The 18,180-nt window shown below is 41.5% G+C and overlaps 1 protein-coding gene across 1 annotated transcript; it reads left to right on the top strand.

The window, feature by feature from the left end:
• Window positions 1-947: 947 nt before the first annotated feature.
• On the top strand, window positions 948-17,951 carry LOC117541742 (la-related protein 4). Its single transcript, XM_034208894.1, is given in 18 exon segments — window positions 948-1,524; window positions 3,870-3,987; window positions 4,280-4,438; window positions 7,474-7,561; window positions 7,661-7,797; window positions 8,917-9,020; window positions 9,123-9,233; window positions 9,318-9,371; window positions 9,476-9,685; window positions 10,134-10,237; window positions 10,849-10,890; window positions 12,460-12,684; window positions 14,237-14,291; window positions 14,394-14,552; window positions 14,650-14,789; window positions 14,875-15,133; window positions 15,454-15,645; window positions 15,647-17,951. Coding segments are annotated over 18 exon segments (2,469 nt in total). The 5' UTR covers window positions 948-1,413; the 3' UTR covers window positions 15,848-17,951.
• Window positions 17,952-18,180: the final 229 nt, after the last annotated feature.

Raw genomic sequence — 18,180 nt, 5'->3', positions numbered from 1 at the left:
ATGGCGTCCATCAACACAAGCACTATTTGTAGAAAGAGAAATGGTACGTTTGTAATTTTGTAATTACCAGTGTTGTGAGTTCAATATTTTTAATTAATTATAAGGGAACATCTTAGGAGTTAGTTTAGTGAGTTTTCAGAGCAGTGTATTAATGATTTGACCTACAACTAAATGTGTTTATGAATGTCCTCTGAGGAGGACATGGGGATTTGCTAACTTTTTATTTCCGCCATTTTACACAACACAAATGGAGGCAGCTCACTAACCAAGGCAGAGATACATCTGAACAGAATCATTGAGGGAGACTCAGACATAGACCTGTCAGATGATGAGGATACACAGGCAGTGATTGAGGAAGAGGTTGACAACTCGGAGGAGGAGGAAGAGCAGGAGACAGTTACAGAAAAAAGGCCCGTCATCCACTATGGTTTCTGTAGGGTTCATGGCAGACGGATGCAGTGGGAACACACAAAAAAGGATGGAGTACTACAAATGAGGGCTCAGTATTTGTTGCATTGAGTTGTTGTGCTCTAATGTTGTTTAAATGTACTTGTATGTTGTTGTTGTTGTTGTTGTTGTTGTTTGTATGCTTCGCATAACTAACACCCGATGTCCTCTACAAAGGACACACAATAAAACAAAACATTTAAATATTTTTTGTTTTGTTTGTGTTAGTCATTATGTTAATACCACCCTAAAGACTTGTGTGATCTAAAAAAAAAGGAAATTTGAAACCTTTTTCTTTCTGGGTCTCAGGAGGCTACCTCCTTTCTTTATCTAAATAATTTAACTGGTGTTTACTTTAGAAAACTCATATTTATGAATGTAAAACTATAAGATGGATAATACAAAACTCGCATAGTGTATTGTGTTGAATTATATGGCTGAGGCTTTGTTTAAACTGCAGAAAACTACAGTGTGGATCCGGAAGAGGAAAATGTTTTTTGCAGAGGTCAACGAGAACCCCGCGGTGGCAGCCGGGACGTCGGCGGACTGTGTGTGCCTGCGCGAGGAAGGGTGCGTGTCCCCAGTGTCCGCTCCGGTCGCCCGGTTAGGAATGCGCCTCACGAACCCGCAGGGTGGTGTTATATTTGACGAAACGCTAGCGGGGATTGTGGTCTAAGAAGAGTCGTGGTTTGACATCGTTTACACCATTAGTATCTGACTGTGAGTTTGATTCATTGAGCTAGCTGGCGTTAGCCCGCTTCGTTGATTCATAGCACGCTAGGTCTCTAGCTGTGTAGCATACCTGCTAGCCGGCTAGCTAGCTAGTGAGCTAGTTTCAGTGCTACTGCCAATCCAGTCGAACAGGAGAGAACCGGACTGACTGCTGAGCACAGTCGCCGTTTCGGGAAGGAGAGGTGGTGGCAGGCGGGAGAACGCGACGGAGAGGAAGTGAGTCAGGAGCGGCTGATGAGTTCAGACCAGAGCGGAGAGCCGCCGCTGCTGCAGGAGGACCCCGGACCGGAGACCGGTGGGAAGGACGAGGCTCCGCTGGGGAGCGACGGAGGGTCAGGCGGCATGGTGAGGCCTACTTTAGCTAGCTAGCTAAGCTACCCTTTTTAGAGACCTGTTAGCACAGTACGCCCCCCTCTGCGCGACGAATGATATGCATTTAGCAAAAGCTAAATTTAATTAAAAACATATTTAAAGATCCTATGTTTCAGACTTTGGGACTATTTGTGATATCAATATCTGATAGGGTTTTATCGAAAGCGTGATATTGATTACCAAGCATAAACAGTCTCAGACGCCGCTCATACGGTAGCAGTTGCAGGACTAATGACTAACTTGCAGCCCTGTCTACGGCAGGTGATTTTACACACGTAGCCTGATCTCCTCTGCAGTCCATACAGGGAGCCAGCCGGTGCTAGCTTAGCTAGTAACAAGCAAGCAAGCTCGTTAAGTAGTTTGCTGAGTAATCGTTAGCCTGTAAGTTAAGTTATGGCACAGCTGCAGACTGACGGTATTGGGAGCCGAGGAGTGCTGATTGACTTGTTTTCGATCGGTATGTGATCGATGTCTATTGGCCGAAGGGTAAATATTCATTCACTAACGGTATCTGTTGGCTAATCGTGCTGCTAGCTAACTGAGCTAGCGCAGTGACATGCGTTGCAAATACATGGCCTGTGCGGCGCAGCGCAGTCAGCTGACATTACTTGGCTTGCCACGGCCTGCAAAACAGAAGCATGCATTGTAACCATGTGTCAAGTTGCACATGCATGCTTGTGCTCTTCTGAATGACACCCAACCGTGTGGCACATCCATTCTCGTATACTTTGTGGAGAGGAGTGTCCTGAGGTCAATCGTAAAGTGGCAGCTGTACTTGTCAGGCCGAATGCTTTTACTGGAAGCATCTATTGGCAGGTGGCAAATTACAATGTCAAAAGAAGAAGCTGGTACATTTAAAAGTTGGTGAACAGCTGCCATCCACTCCTCTTTGGACATCAGCACAATCCACCTTCGCTTAATATCAGTATCAGTAGCATCTGTATGCCTCAACATGTACAGTATGCGATCTATTCTTGGCCACAGGTCTTTGCTGGGTCAGGATTTCTACTGCCAGTCCACAGCCCTTTTGATTTGCAGAGTCTGATCTAATACTTAAATATTGTGCATCAAAATATAAATATGTGGGTGAAAAGCCAACTTAAAATCGTTTTTGTTGTTTCTATCAACATGTATTACTACACAGACTGTGTGGTTGCTCAAAGCTTAGGGTAATATAGCCTATTTCGTCAACAGGGGATCATGGGGCCCTCTATGGCACATTTCATTGCACTCCTTGTTTCCAATTAGATGCCATTGAGGCCCAATAGTTTGCAAGTGTTACCAATATCCTAAGATTGCATCAGGTGATTTTAATTAATCCCCCCTCACTCACACAAGGCAAAAGTAATAAGTGATCTCAGCAGTTGTGGTGATGGTTGGTTCTTGGTACTTGAGCAATTTGTTGGTGACCACTTTTTAATTCTGGTTAAACCTATAAAGTTCTTCCGTTGTATTTGCCTGGTTTTCGTTTGTATGTTGATGCTTTGTGATGGATAATAGGCCTTTGCAGCAAACAGTATTGTTCTAATGTTTATCCAAACAACACAAGGTAAATATAATCTAAGACTGAAAAACGGATTTGTTGATAATGGCTTTAACCACATGGATTAGTCTTGCATTATCTGGAGTGGTTTTTTCTTCTTCAGTTTGCTTGTTTAAACAAAGGCAACTGTTTAATTGTTTTTCAGGTTACATTAGTATATAAGTCCATAGCCGTAGTTACATCAAGTTATCATGTTCCCTTCAAATTTCCACCTGGATGCTCATAGATCTCCTCAGGCCATTGGATCCTACACTTTATGGTCATTAGGTTTGTATTTAATGCATTAAGAAGGCTGGTGCTTGCTGCTCAGTGCTTGATATTGAATATAAAAGGAACTCAATGTTTTTGTACTTATAAATAAATAAGTATTAATGGCTTGACATGAGAGTTGCAAACATACCTGGTGCGATGGTGTGTTTAAAAACCTGTAACATTGTCAACACATTTGTTTTACCGGCTCAGTTTTGACAGTAGCCCTGAGACAAGTGTGATGCCAAGAAGAGATGAGATGGCAAGTCTGTGGTGAATCAGCAAGAATATTTAATCTGATCGTACTCTAAGTCTCAGTTGCAGATGAAAAACACCAGTTAGATGCAAATCACATAACAACAAAAAAGCAGTCTAAATGAGATTAGTTCTCGTTTTACATGCAAGCTGTGTGAATGGTGTGTTTGTGGCTAATCAATGTTAGATAAAGCTAAAATTAGCATGTAAGTCTGCCTTTTATCTTTGATATTAATTTAACTTGCCTAATCATGCTGTTTCTGCTCTGAAGGTCACCTCTAAGGGCGCCGGTTTGAACCCAAATGCCAAAGTGTGGCAGGAGATGCCCGTGGCCCCCAGCGAGGCTGTTACCAACAGCCCTCATTGGCCCCCCGCAGACATCAGTGAGGGTGAGTTACATCATTGGAATTAAATGTGCTTAGAAAACTCTAAATGGCGTTTAATAAAATTGACATAGCTTTAATGTGTAAAAGCATATTACATTTTTTTTTATTACAAATGGTGACCTTTTTGCACTATACACGTTTGAATTACAATTTGGATTTTTGTTTATTTTAACCACTTTGTTGACATCACCTGTAAAATGATTTATTAAAGGACTCGTAAAGACAAAGAAAAACAGCCCTTAATTTTAGACTGTATGTTGTTGGTTCTCAATATAACTCTTTACCTTTCTCACAGGTTATTCTGAGCCTTCGTCTGCGGGGTGTAAGCCGTTCACCGTGGGATTCACGGCCCTGGATGACAGCAGCTCCTCGGCAACAGCTGAGATAGCAGTAAATGGAATGGACCCTCCAGAGTTGGGCTTTCCCCCCGCTGAGTCCACCACGGGGACCCCAGGTCAGTCACTTCACATCACATGCTGTCCTCTCCACACACCAACTGTGACTGCAACTAAGGCCTCTTCTCTTTTTATTAATGTATTCATGTTAAGCTTGATATAATGATGGTGAACCATCATAAACAGCCCCGTACAGGGTGTCCACGGGGTCTTAAAAAGTATTAAAAGTTGATAAATCAATTTAGCGAAAATTAAGGCTATTAAAAAGTGTTAAACGGCATTTTCCAAGGTATTAAATATTGTAGCTTGTTTTCAATATGTATATAAATTGTCCAAAGAGGTTGTATTCTACAGTCTGCCTGAATGTAATCATTGCGTAGGTGTGTAGTGTGATTCTGTGTAGTTTATTTATGGCATCCCGTTGGATTTGACGTCATTATTCTGAACAGGACATCGCACGCTCACTGCTTGATAGCGCGCAAAGGTCCGTTTACGCCGGTTGTTAACCTGTTAGGCCCCAAGTCTGGTTTTCAGGTTTTAGGCTCGAAAATGACATTCCCAGAACAAATGACCATATCTTCCCTTCTAAAAGGGTTAAATTAATAATCTTTGTTCTCAAAGTAATGATAAACCTGTGAGTTGGATGTAGAAAAGTCAGAATCAATATAGATGTTTTTTATTTTAAAGAAAATTCAGATTGAACATGGTAAAAAAACTGTAAATTATAGTGTCCGTCCAAAAGATATTTTGTACTTATAGTGAAAACTAACTTTGGATGATGGGTTAGTAGACTAAAAGCTTTAGGAATCCAAAGTACAACATATTATAAGTACCCTGTATCAAGATTGATGGAAAACAAGTGATATTTGACCTTTTTAGACAGATTTAGCAAAAAAAACCTCTTCTGGGGCCATTTGGGTGGATTTTCCTTATCTCTGGCCCCCCTTGTCTCTCTGCGCATGCTAGCTTGCAGCAGAGGGGAGAAATATCCTGCTCTGATATCAAGCAACGGAAAAGCTGTTTTATTGCTTATGGATTATCAGAACATTTCAAAGGGGACGCAGTCACATTGGATATTAACCTATGGACTAACTACAGCATCGTTTTAATGCCATTGAAGACCAGTTTAGACCAGACAAAGTCGAAGGTAAGCCATGTTAGTGTTGTGGGCTACCTAGCGAGTTTGTATCATTCAGTGTTGAGGTGGGCACCGTTAGGTTCTGTGTCTCCTTGCGATCATAAACGATGTGTTGGATGTGCACCTAGGATAAGTAATAAGGGAGCTAGGAGTGATTATCGGTGCAGTAATAGGTTAGCATTTTTCGCTCAGGGGTCATTTAGATGCATCTTATGAGACTTTTGTTTTGGTAAAAATGGTTTGTATCGTCAGTTAGCTGAGATTATTCCCGTTAATCTGGTATAACACATTAATAGGTTCTTAAATATTAAGATCCCCTGAGACAGTGTCGTGAAAAAAAAAAAAAAGTACCCGCCGGCGGGGACATTCGGGCTTAACAGGTTAAACAACCTCGTTATGGGGAAATGCTATTTTGCGTCCAAATGGTTGGAAGATAAGGAGGAAGGACAATCAATACTGAATATAGTAAATGTGAGGTAAAGTGTGTCGCCAATGTAAGGGTTAGAACTCGAAGTGGCGATGAGGTCTTAAAATGTATGGAAAGGGTCTTAAAAAAGGTCTTAAAGGGTATTACATTTGACTTCAGGATTCCTGCATATACCCTGCCATCAGCTTAAACACAATCTGTTGCGCGAGTATCGTCTCACTAATGGGCCTTGCTTACATTTAATAACACGTCTAGCCTGGCTCTTCCAGAGCTTTCATTATATAACATTAGCTGTAATTTGTTTTACAATAAACATGGCACAGCGTTACTTTAAATGAAGAGCATACCATAAATGGAATTATATTCTGCTAATTTATTCTATTAATTCACCTTAAGCCCTTCAGGTTTAATGTTCTCAGTCCACTTGGTCCAAATCTAGAATCATGGTTTAAATAGTGTTCCCAAAGCAGCCAGCTGGAACTATCAACACATAGCATGCTTTGGCTACACTCGACTTACACAGCTACTAGTATTTCATTTATCACCCCACATGTAAATCCTCTGTTTGGCTTTGAGATAATTAACCACGTGTTCATCCTTTTTTTGACCTGTTTAGACTGGTTGTCTAACATAAGGCCCTTCTCTTAAAGGTGTACTTGAATTCAAAGTAGGAGTCAAACTCCACAATGCTGGATCCTACACGGCCCACAATGCAACATAACAGCATATTTTGTATTATACCTTCCCTCTCTGGTAAAGTCAGTTTTCACACATTATCAAATAGTTTTCACATGACTATAGATTCACCCTCAACATATCTCTTGAGATGAAGAAAAACGATATATTTTTTACTTTATGTCCCTGCCATTGTTAAGAGGCATGTTTGAGGGTCCACTTTGGCTCTGTCCATGAGGACACATATTATTGAGTTATGACAAGGATTGCAAAATTCCGGGAATGTCCATAGATGTAAACTTTCCATGGGAATAAACTGGGAATTTTCTAAATTGAAGGTTGGCTCTTCATAGGGAACTTAAATATAGTTGGGGGAAGTATATTTTAGCATAATCTTGACTAAAACAAACCGATGCCATTCAAGTACACTTGAATATCCATGCCATAGCACACTGCTTACAGCATGGCTATTGAGACCACACCCCCTACTGGCACTGTGCATTCCTCCATCACATGCACAGATGAGTAATATTTAACTCAACATTCCTGTTTTCGTTCTTCAATGAAACAAATAATTGTTCAATAAAATAATTAAAACTTGTTCTGTTCTACTTTTAAAAAAAAAAAATATATATATTAAAATTAAAATAAATCTGTTGAAATGTCATATTTTTTTTAATTTAATTTTGCATCGAATATTTCCAAAATTCCCCCGCTTAACTTTCCGGAGACTTTCCGCCCCTTTGCAACCCTAGTTATGACATTGTCAACAAAAACTCAACATTAAATGCGTCATAGAGAACATTATTGACAGTTGTGTTGTATTACGACTGACATTTTGTTTTGGGTCTCAGCAGATTCTAAAACTGAAGAGCCGCCTCAGATCTCCTCTGAGAATCTACGAGAGTCTCTGAAGAAGGAGCTGGAGTTTTACTTCTCCAGGTAAGAGTCAAGCACTCGAACCACCTTTTTATAATGTAAAATATAAAACCTGTTTTTCAAGAGAAGGCTAATCTACATTGATTTATTTGTGTTATTCAGAGAGAACCTCTCAAAGGATTTGTACCTGATGTCCCAGATGGACAGTGACCAGTTTGTCCCCATTTGGACTATTGCCAGCATGGAGGGCATCAAGGTCCTCACCACTGACATGGACCTCATCCTGGACGTGTTGAGATGTGAGTGGAGAGTTTAAGACGATGTCAATTCAAAAGATATTCATATATCTGTGATGTGTCTATATTTAAATTAGTGCTGTCAAAATTATCGCGTTAACGGCGGTAATTAATTTTTTGAATTAATTGCGTTAAAATATTTAACGCATTTAACGCATGTGCAGAATGGCCTGCCCCATACGTGCCACCAGTGGCAGCGCCAGGGTATGGCTGGGGTAGGCTACACCCATACCAAGAAATGGCTTAGCCCCACCATGAAAAATGATGTTAAAGTAAGCAAAATAAAGTCTGCCAACTCGCGCGGAGTAAATTGCACAGACAGCCGTTAGTAAGATTGATTTCAGTAGCCACGGTTTTGAAAATGTTTGTCACGTAGTGATCGTCTTCTCAATAGAACATCTTTGATAACGGCGTGGTGTTGTTGCAGGAAGTCCAGACGGAGAATACTTTTGCTGTAGTACAGGGGTGCACATAACTGGTACGCAGGTTATGTGCGTAATCTGAAATGCGTACCGTCACTTGTGTCACAAAGCGCATTTGCGAACCGACGTAGCTTGTGAAGCTTTTCCAGAAGACGGTTAGATCACCGGACGACAGAGTCGGTCTCCGTGTGCACAGACAGGGCTGCTGTTAACGTCGGTCTGTACAACGGACTTGTGCCAAAACTACGCCAACCGGCTGCGGAGGGAGACTCCCCCCCCTTCACTGGAGAACTGCGCTAAAACAGCTGATCACAACGTTCACACTCTGTGGTCACGAAGTACTCCACTAGCCCCCCCCCCCTCTGTCGACTTTCCTGAAGTACTCCCCCGTTGATAGAAATCAACACGTAATGAATTAAGACCCCACGGTTTGATGATTGATAGGTGTGTGGGTTGTCTTTCATTTTGACACACAGAAAATGTTATAATAAACATACTGTATGTTAAATGGATATATCCGCCTTCTTTCATTTCTTTCCATTCCCACAACAATATACATAAATAAATGGCATATTTTGGACATAGTTCGAATGGTGATTAATCATGATTAATTAATTTTTAAGCTGTGATTAATCTGATTAAAATTTTTAATCGTTTGACAGCCCTAATTTAAATACAATTCCCCGTCTTTCCTCCTCAGCCTCTCCTATGGTACAAGTGGATGAGAAAGGGGAGAAAGTGCGTCCTAATCACAAGCGGTGCATTATCATTCTGAGGGAGGTACCTGAAACCACTCCTGTTGAGGTAAGGCTGACCTGTGCATACACAGCCACACTGCCTTTGGATGCATCAAATTGCAATAAGGATGGAGATTTTTACATGTTTAAAACCCCTTGTTATTCACAGGAAGTGGAGGCACTGTTCAAAAATGACAACTGTCCAAAAGTGATCAGTGTTGAGTTTGCGCACAACAACAACTGGTACATCACATTCCAATCAGACACCGACGCTCAGCAGGTAATGCAAAGTGAAATGTCTCTACACGGTCTTTTCTCAGTAAACCATGTATTTCACTCATGATTCTCCCTTGTACTCCCCTAGGCATACAAGTATTTGAGAGAGGAAGTAAAAACATTTCAGGGAAAACCCATTATGGTGAGTTAAATTAAAAATTCTTTGTCATTTTGGAAAGGCCCATCTGCAAAGTTGTTTTCAGTTATTTCAGTCTTTGCTCTTTCCCTGGTTTTCCATGCTGACAGGCCAGGATAAAGGCCATCAACACATTCTTTGCAAAGAATGGCTACCGTAGCATGGACAGCAGCCTGTACGCACAGCAGTCCCAGAGCCAGTCCCAGTACAGCTCTCCGCTCTACATGCAGCACGTCTACCCCCAGCAGCAGTACCCGGTCTACGGCATCGTACCTCCCACCTGGACGCCTTCGCCCACACCGTACTTTGAAACTCCTCTGGTGAGACATACTGCGCTCACAACGAGACGATCACACACACCTACCCTGTAATATTCACCCTTCATGCACCACTCCTATGTTCATATTGTTTCAGTGCATCATCAGTAAATGTGATGCACGAAACGATCCAGAAACCTGAAGGCCACAAGTAGTGTGGGGCCAAACCTGTTTGATGCAACGTCTGAAAAGCAATGCATCAAGTACATTCAAATGAGTCTTTCCATCTCTGCAAATTGTCAGTAGGCCTAAACACACAGTAGTTTGCATAGCAAGTAAGTCAAAACATTGTGTATTTTATAAAGTTATACACCTTGGGGAATGTTTTTTCCAGGTCCCTGTGGCAGCAACTAGGACAAAAATAACTTTACAATTGTATTTGCATACTGAAATACATGAAACCACTGACTCAAATAGGATTGGTAAATGTTTACTCTTTTCCGATTTACAGGCCCCGTTTCCCAACAGCAGCTTTGTGAATGGATTTGGCTCAGCCGGACACTACAAAACTGGCTCCAATTCTCTTAATATCACTCGCCCATTCAACAGAAACCGGTAAGCACATGTCTTCCTGTTGTTGTTTGATCTTTTTTTTCTTTTCATTTTTACTTAAAGGCAACATTTGTAGGATTTTGTGTAGAAAATAAATCCCTTTCAATAATGATGTATGGTGTTGTCTGCATCTGCTGGGACCCTGTCCTCTTCCTGTATATCTTGTCCTTATTTATTTGGCTGTGTTCGGGACATTAATTGTCTTCAAGCTCTATAAAAACAACAAGGTGCCAGGTGGTAAACAAGCATCCGAGAAAACTATAAAAATGTCTCACAACACTGGAAAACTGCAAATAACACGAGAGCAAAGCTGGGGTTAGTTTTCAGCCCCGGGCCAGATCCCTTTCCCTCGTCGAGCCGGGGAGTAGGGGCCACATCTTGTGTTAAGAAACAAAAACAGACAAATCCTACTCATTGTGCCCTTAGATCTAAGTCTGATTTTTGCACTAAACATTTTATTTAAATATGTTACCACTTGTGTCATTGTTTTGAATGATAAGTTGTGAACATCAGATCATCTGACAGTGAAGTGTTGTCCAAGTGTGCGACATAACGATAATGTGACCTCACCGGGGAACTGTGCTTCACTCCCTGTCTTCTTACTGTCCCCACAGTGTCCCCCTCTATTCAAGAAAGAATGTAATAAATGCCTTCAGGTACCACTGTTATACAATAAGCTTCATTTGCTACCTTCATCTCTTGCCATACTGCCAAAGATCCATAACAGGGCTTTTGCCGGTCAGACTTTATGGCCAGTACCCTTTGTATATGTTAATGTTTGTTGCCAGGTAATGAACAACCTAGATTTGCCACTTCATCTGATAAATGTAGGTTTGTCTACTGACTGGCAGAAGCATCCATCTGATTCTGAGCAACGTGCTTTTTCAGTTATGGCCGCCTTGGCTCCAAAACTTCGTTTTTTTTGTATCAACACGGTTGATATCCATCACAACTAATAACCATTATTATTTGTTCATTGTTTTGTTTGTTTTTACTGCTGCTTTCTTCATCAGTTGTATTACTTTGTTATATGCTTTAGCAAAGAGATGCCCACGGTTGGGTCACGGTCAGGCAGCCGTCAAGCTTTAATCAGTACGCTTTGTCTTTAACAAAGAGATGGCAACTTTGCCAGTTTGTTATTGTGATTAAAAAAAAAAGCAGCTTCACAAAGAAATATCTTATTGGACTCTTCTCAAGTCAGACCCGATGATGAGATCAATATGCGCATAGAGGGAAACCCGGGAGTGGAGTAACTGGCTTTGGTTCTCTCTTTCTCCTCTCCATGTTTCTCTCTCTCCCCCTCTCTCTCTCTCTCTCTCCTTATCTTCCAAAGCCAGGAGCTTCCCTCAGGTCCCGATGAGCGTTCAGATTATGAGATCTGAGGGCCAAAGACTCACGAGAAGATGAGCCCATGTGAATCACGCTGCTTACCTTTTGACAAACAACGTCTCAGTGTTATTAGTGGCACGTTAAAACATGAGTGGCCTGTCTGCTAAACATGGGCGTTGTCAGCTCTTCCTTATGAATTTATGGTTGGTTGCAGATTTCCAAACATTTAATATGTTGCCGTCAAAGTCTCCACAGCTTCAACCAATCATTAACACAAATGTAGTCCAAATCTCCGTCCATGCATGTCTTCACATTTTCCCTGAGGACAGAGCATGCTGTCTCTTATTCCTGCCGCAAACTGAGAACACCAGTGTTTCCATCAACTGATTCAGATGCTTCAGCCTCCATTATATACAAAAGTAATATAGGCTTATTGCTTTCTGTTCCAATTCTCATCTCATACCCGTGATTACACTGCGGTTTACTCTGATGGCATTAAGTCCAATCACAAGTGCCACTTGAAAGACCAAACTGGTTTACCATGGCGAAACCATTTACACAGTATCTGCTCAACTGTATTTGCCGCTTTTTAAAGCATCAAGATACTATTATAATAATAATAATACATTTGATTTATATAGCACACTTTAAAAACAACGTCATCTCAAGGTGCTTCACAAAGCTATAAGGAGAAAATAATAAAACATTAGCCCCCACATATTGATGAATTGTTGAACTACATTGGTAGAGTAACTTTAAGGACAGTCATGCTGCCCTTTTTAGTTTTTAACACTGGTTACAAACTGGAAAGGAAACACTGGTCAACAGTATGCCTTACAAACATTTCCCTCTTAAGGTTGACCATGCTCACCTTCTCCTTCTCCCCTCTGCTACAGGAACCATGTGAAGCCCCAGGTGAGGACAGGTGAGGTGACCTCAGCGTCTGTAACCCCTGTCCCCCTGGAGAGTCTGACTGGACTGCGCAGCCCCCAGCCACCTGCTCCCCTCGCCACCCTGCCGGTCCAGGCCGCCTCTGACCTGAGCTCCGCGTTCTCACATCTTTCCTCCTCTTCCTCGTCTTTGGATCCCAGTGATGACAGCGGCATGGCTGGACGTGGAAGGTAAGCATACTTCACTGTAATGGCTGCTGTTCATTGGTTGTGACAAATGTTTGGTTAGACTGATCGATTAATCGACTTTAAATTGTCCTTTTTGTTTTCACAAAGAGAGGACAAGTTTGTTAATGCCATTTTAATAAAAGCAGCTTCACAAAGAATGATCGTACTGGACTCTTCTCAAGTGAGACCCGATGATGAAATCAAAATGCGCATAGAGGGAAACTGGGGAGTGGAGTAACTGGCTTTGGTTCTCTCTTTCTCCTCTTCATGTTTCTCTTCTCTCTGTCTCTCTCTTTCCTTCTCTTCCAAAGTCAGGAGCTTCACTCACATCCCGATGAGCGTTCAGATTATGAGATCTGAGGGTCAAAGACTCACGAGGAGATCACCCCGCTTACCTTTGACAAAGAATATCTCAGTGTTATTAGTGGTGTGTCAAGATATTAGTGGCTCGTTTAGATTTAACATTAGCTCTTCCTAATGAGTTTATGATGTGCTGCACATCTTCTCACGTTCAGTACGTCTCTTTAAGGTTTCCACAACTTAAACCAATCATGAACTCAACTGTAGTCCATACCGCTGTCCTTGCATGTTTACACAAAAATAGTGAAAAACATCCATCCCAGTTCCAAGGAGATTTTTTCAGAAACTAGTGTTGCTTGCATCCTATTTTAAAGGCATTTATTTTTATACTCTAATAAAATGCAACAAAAAATGGGTTTGATTCTATTAATGTTGTCTTTTTTATTGCACTGTTGCTGCAGCAGATTACTGTGTAGCTTCAGATCTGAGTTGTCTTATTAGTAAGCCTAATTTATACTTTTGTAGCAACACTATTTTTATATAATGGCAAAGAAAGGGTTCTTCAGAGTCTTTTCTTTTTTTCCTGTGTCATATGTGGCAGCACTGCCACAAGTTCCTCTTCAGATAGGGTCTTCAGTACAGGTGGCAATATTGTCACCTGCCTGCGCTCATCTCTGAAACCAGACCATGTAAACAGGCTGGTATTTCTTGCAAAAAATCTTTAAGAGATGACATGAGCAGCCCTACCAGCATTTGCCATGGTGGCCTAAACATTTTTATTTGGTCTTAAATTGTAGTTCAACATTTATTTCCTGTTACTTCTGGACCATGACGGTTGGCCAGCCTTCAACGTTTAACTGAGTGGAATATGTTGAATATGTTTTACCAAAATGTTGGCTATATGTTAAGGAGTTTTCAGTAGGTTGTGACAGTGCACTGCAACATGTTTGATTTCATTTATTTTGGTCTAATTTATTTTTATTTATCATATTAATATATGTTTAGTATGGTTTTGGAAGTGCGCTCCAACACATTTATTGATCTTGTTTATTGGTAAAATATTATTTGTTTTAAAGTTCAATAAATGGTCAATGAATAATCGTCAAAATAATCGTGATATCAATTATTGACCAAATAATCGTGATTATGATTTTTGCCATAATCGCACAGCCCTAATGCATTGTATCTCGAGTCTTGTTCAGTGTCCCTCTTTTAATGGTGAGTTGACTTAACTGATCATTTATTTCCATTTCAGACGGAGCACAACCTACCGAGGAACACGGAGGAGGCGAGAAGATGACCGGATTGCGGTAAATGGCCATTTTTTATTGTCGCTGTAAACTCGAATGTATTTAAAACATATGAACCGTTTTGTGATATTTTCGGTTTGTTTGCTCAATTTCCCTTCCCAGAGGCCTGTACCGCTAACAGAGATCAAGGTTTCTCAACCGAAGTTTGACTTGGCCGCTACCAATTTCCCACCACTTCCTGGCTGCGTGGTCAGCACACAGGGAGAGCCAGTGCTGGAGAACCGAATGTCGGATGTTGTACGCGGGTTGTACAGGGACAAGGTAAGAAGAAATGAACACTAACGAGTTGTAAATCTCTTGTCTGCATAGAGCATTGTTGAGGTTAATCAAAGGGTTAATGTCTCCTGTGTTTTTATAGACAGAACAAGCCAATAAAGAAGCCACTGTGAGTCCAGCTTCGGGCCCACCACCAGTCACAGAGGAGGCTGTGGCGGTCTCCAGTCCTGCCCTGCCAGCAGCCAAACCTGCTGCACTCCCACTCGGACCCCCCGTCCCTGGGTAAGACAAAGAGAATTTAGCTCAGAATAATCTAACACCTTCGTTAAAGTCAATTTGAATGTCTGAAAGTCTTGTTTTTCTTCAGTATCCCTCGTCAGGAGAAGAGGGTTGAACGGGCGGAGCCTCCAGCTCCAAAAGTGGCTCCGCGCACGCCAGTTCAAACTGCCGTAATCCCACCCCCCACCACACAACCCGTGCCTAACCCCAGGCCTCAGCCCCCTGCTGCTTCTGTTGCGGCTGCTCCTGTTGCTGCTGCCCCCGTCGCCTCCACACCAGCGACTCAAAGCACGCCTGCTCCTGCTGCGGCTCCTGCTGCGGCTCCCCCTCCTCTCAGCGCCACACAGGTGAGGATGTGGTTCTGTTTGTCAGCCTGCTCTAGAGTTTAGCTGTCTTCCTGATGATGAAAACATGTTCGCATAGAGGGAAGTCAGGTAGTGGACGGACTGGCTTTGGTTCTCTCCATTCTCTCTACTTGTCACTTTCCTTCAGTTTCTCTCTTTATCTCTCTCTCTGGCCTTTCCAACCAAACGTCCAGGATGTTCACTCCTACCCCGATGAGCGTTAAGATTATGAGATCTGAGGGTTTGACGAAGGAAATCAATGAAGTTGATCAGTCACCTTTGCACGTTTTCTAAAATTGTGTTTTTTCCATGCCTTGTTCAAGGAGCCACGCAAGCTCAGCTACGCCGAGGTGTGCCAACGGCCACCCAAGGACCCTCCACCTGCGGCCCCTGCTCCAGTTTCCACAGGCACAGCGTCTGGCCAGCCGCTACGCGAGTTGCGCGTGAACAAAGCTGAGGATCAGGGCTCCGGCAGCGTTGCTGGAGACAAGCAGGAGAAGGTCCATGACAGGGAGGGGGGGGTGGGAATGCAAGGAGAGCCGACCTCCACGTGATCGTGACTCTCAAGGCTACTACCGCAGCAACGGCCCCAGAGGCAACGGGGGCCTCAAGTTTCGAGAACAGAGGCGCCCGCCTCCAGCCCGACGCAGCTCTCCGCAGGGAGGCTACAGGCACACTGGCAAAGAGCAGAATATCCCTCCAGTATCGCCAAAGTAAAAACTCGACATGAATAGAAAAAAGATGTTTGAATATATATACATGGATATATATAATTATATATAACAATGAATAACATAAAAGCAACAACATAATGGTAGCCACCTTCCCCCTGGAACTTGTCCACAGAAAAGCTTTTTAAAAGACATTAAGACCGGGACATCCAGGGCCAATGGGCAAAATGACACCTGAAGAACTTTGATGAATTATTTGAAAAGGAAACAAAAATCTTGGTTTGACCTCCAGCATTATGCTTAAAATAATTGTAAGTGTCTGGAGGAAGTCTCATTTACGCCCTGCTAGGGAGAGGTGGGATGCTGAGCCTCGTAAATGGCTCGCTACCTTTTTCTTTGATTTTAAAGAATAGATGTCTGCAAGAACAATATGCACTAAGAAGAAAAGAACATGCATATATGTCATGTACATATACAAAGATATCACTAACACGCAATGAGACATCAGTTTGTTTTTTCCCTGTGTGCTTAGGTTTGCAAGTATGACTGAAAGGTTGACTGATGTCTGTGTATGCATTGATTGTTAAGCAATTTGATTGAAGTGCTACAGTGTGCTGCTGATGTAAAGAAATTGATGTTTAATTTTTACATCAGACTCACAATCATTGTCCTGAAACTGGACTGTGTGGCTTCTAATGTATATTAATGAAATGTGTTCTATGGTGGTATTTTGATCCTGGTTCATAATTGGCTAAAATTGTATCAGTCGGATATCAGAAAGTGTCGCTGTAAGCCACAGTCAAATGTGTGGTTTTGTTTGAAGCCGAAATCCACTTTGGGGTTCTCACTGGCCCGTTTCCACCGTTAACCCGCTAGCCTGGTCCAAAGTTTTTCATGTTTTATCTTTATTAATCTGAAACTGTTTTGGTTATGGATTCAGAACATTGTCATGTTGATAATCAGTCAGGTTCTGTGTTTACATGTTTGTTTTGGTAGTAGGGTGACGTTTTCAAGGAGAAAAAAAAAAAAGAATAGGTTAATAAGATTTGACTGTTCAGTGCGCCTGGTTAAGGTGAGGTTTGGCTTTTCTACATCATCAATGGATATCCAGGTTAAGCTTATATCTGTGAATTGTTCTTAACAATGGCATAGTGTCAAAAATAGTCTGAGGAGTGCTGTTAGCGGAGGATGATAGCTACATGATATCTGGCAGCCATGTCGTGGTTATAAAGAAAATTGGAACATTTTCACGTGCTATGTGCCAGCTGCCTACGATCATAGTGTGCTAGGATAACGTTTTGATTTTTATTGACAGGTCTGCTAAATAATGTAGTCTTGGGCAAACCTTTGGCCCAGTGAAACTGGATTTTGAAGAAGCTGTAGAGGTGTAGTTGCCTATGCTATATTTCGATTACCCTTCAGTAGAAAATGTGTGTGGGAGAATGTAATTGTTCTAGTACTGAATTAACAGAGAGAGGCTTTTGACAGCACCTATCCACCATATTGTTTGTGCTTTTAGGGTGAGTTTGCTGGTTTCTTTTCTTTTATTTCCTGTTTTTTATTTTCTCCCTTTTTTATTTTTGAAAAACAAAAGGATTGACTTAGAATTTGAAGTTTGACTCACTGTATGTATTGCTTTTTAAATGTATTTATTTTAATTCTGATGCACAACGCTTTTCTCCCAATCTTGGTAGGCTGGTTTCCCCAAAGTTGTGTGAAATCGCATTGGCAAAAAATAAAATCACGCATATGACATTTATATACTGTTGGAGATGTCAGCTGAGCAAACATACTTGATGCATTGACTTTTGGGTTAGTAATGCAGTAAAATGAGTAACCAATCACTGGGGCTGTTATTTGAGTATGAGCAGCTAGTGATTTAGTATAATTAAATACATGCACTAACTTGTTTTTAAAAAGAATCTTACTCATAAGTAATGTGAAATCATTTTAGAAGCATATGGTTGATGTTAACATGCTTGCAAATTCCAGGATTACAGGAATTCCCCCCCTCCAAATGTTTGGATTATTTTCTGTTAATTTGGATTGGGGTGGCAAAAAGAAATATAGTAATGGATCAACCAAGTGTTTGAGACACAATCCTAGAACTGTATGAAATGTCACCAAAAAATAAATTATTTTGATTTGGCTTTCCAGTGTCACATTTCTTTTGTGTTTTGCTCATTTATTAATATAAATGCACATTAACGTTGGTTGCTGGTTTTTTAAATTTATTTTTATAGAAAATAAATTCGCATGGAAGTTTAAAGCATTTTAGGATGTTAGACCCAGGCCCTCTGAATTTAAAGTATCTTTAGTTTGCTTCTAAACCCTTTTTTATATAGTTGTGTTGTAAAATGAATATCTTCATTACTGCTT

This window comes from Gymnodraco acuticeps, unplaced genomic scaffold (genome assembly GCF_902827175.1).
Source record: "Gymnodraco acuticeps unplaced genomic scaffold, fGymAcu1.1, whole genome shotgun sequence".
Taxonomy (NCBI): Eukaryota; Metazoa; Chordata; class Actinopteri; order Perciformes; family Bathydraconidae; genus Gymnodraco; species Gymnodraco acuticeps.
Note: the sequence above shows the minus strand (reverse complement) of the source record. Positions and strands in the feature narration are given on the sequence as shown.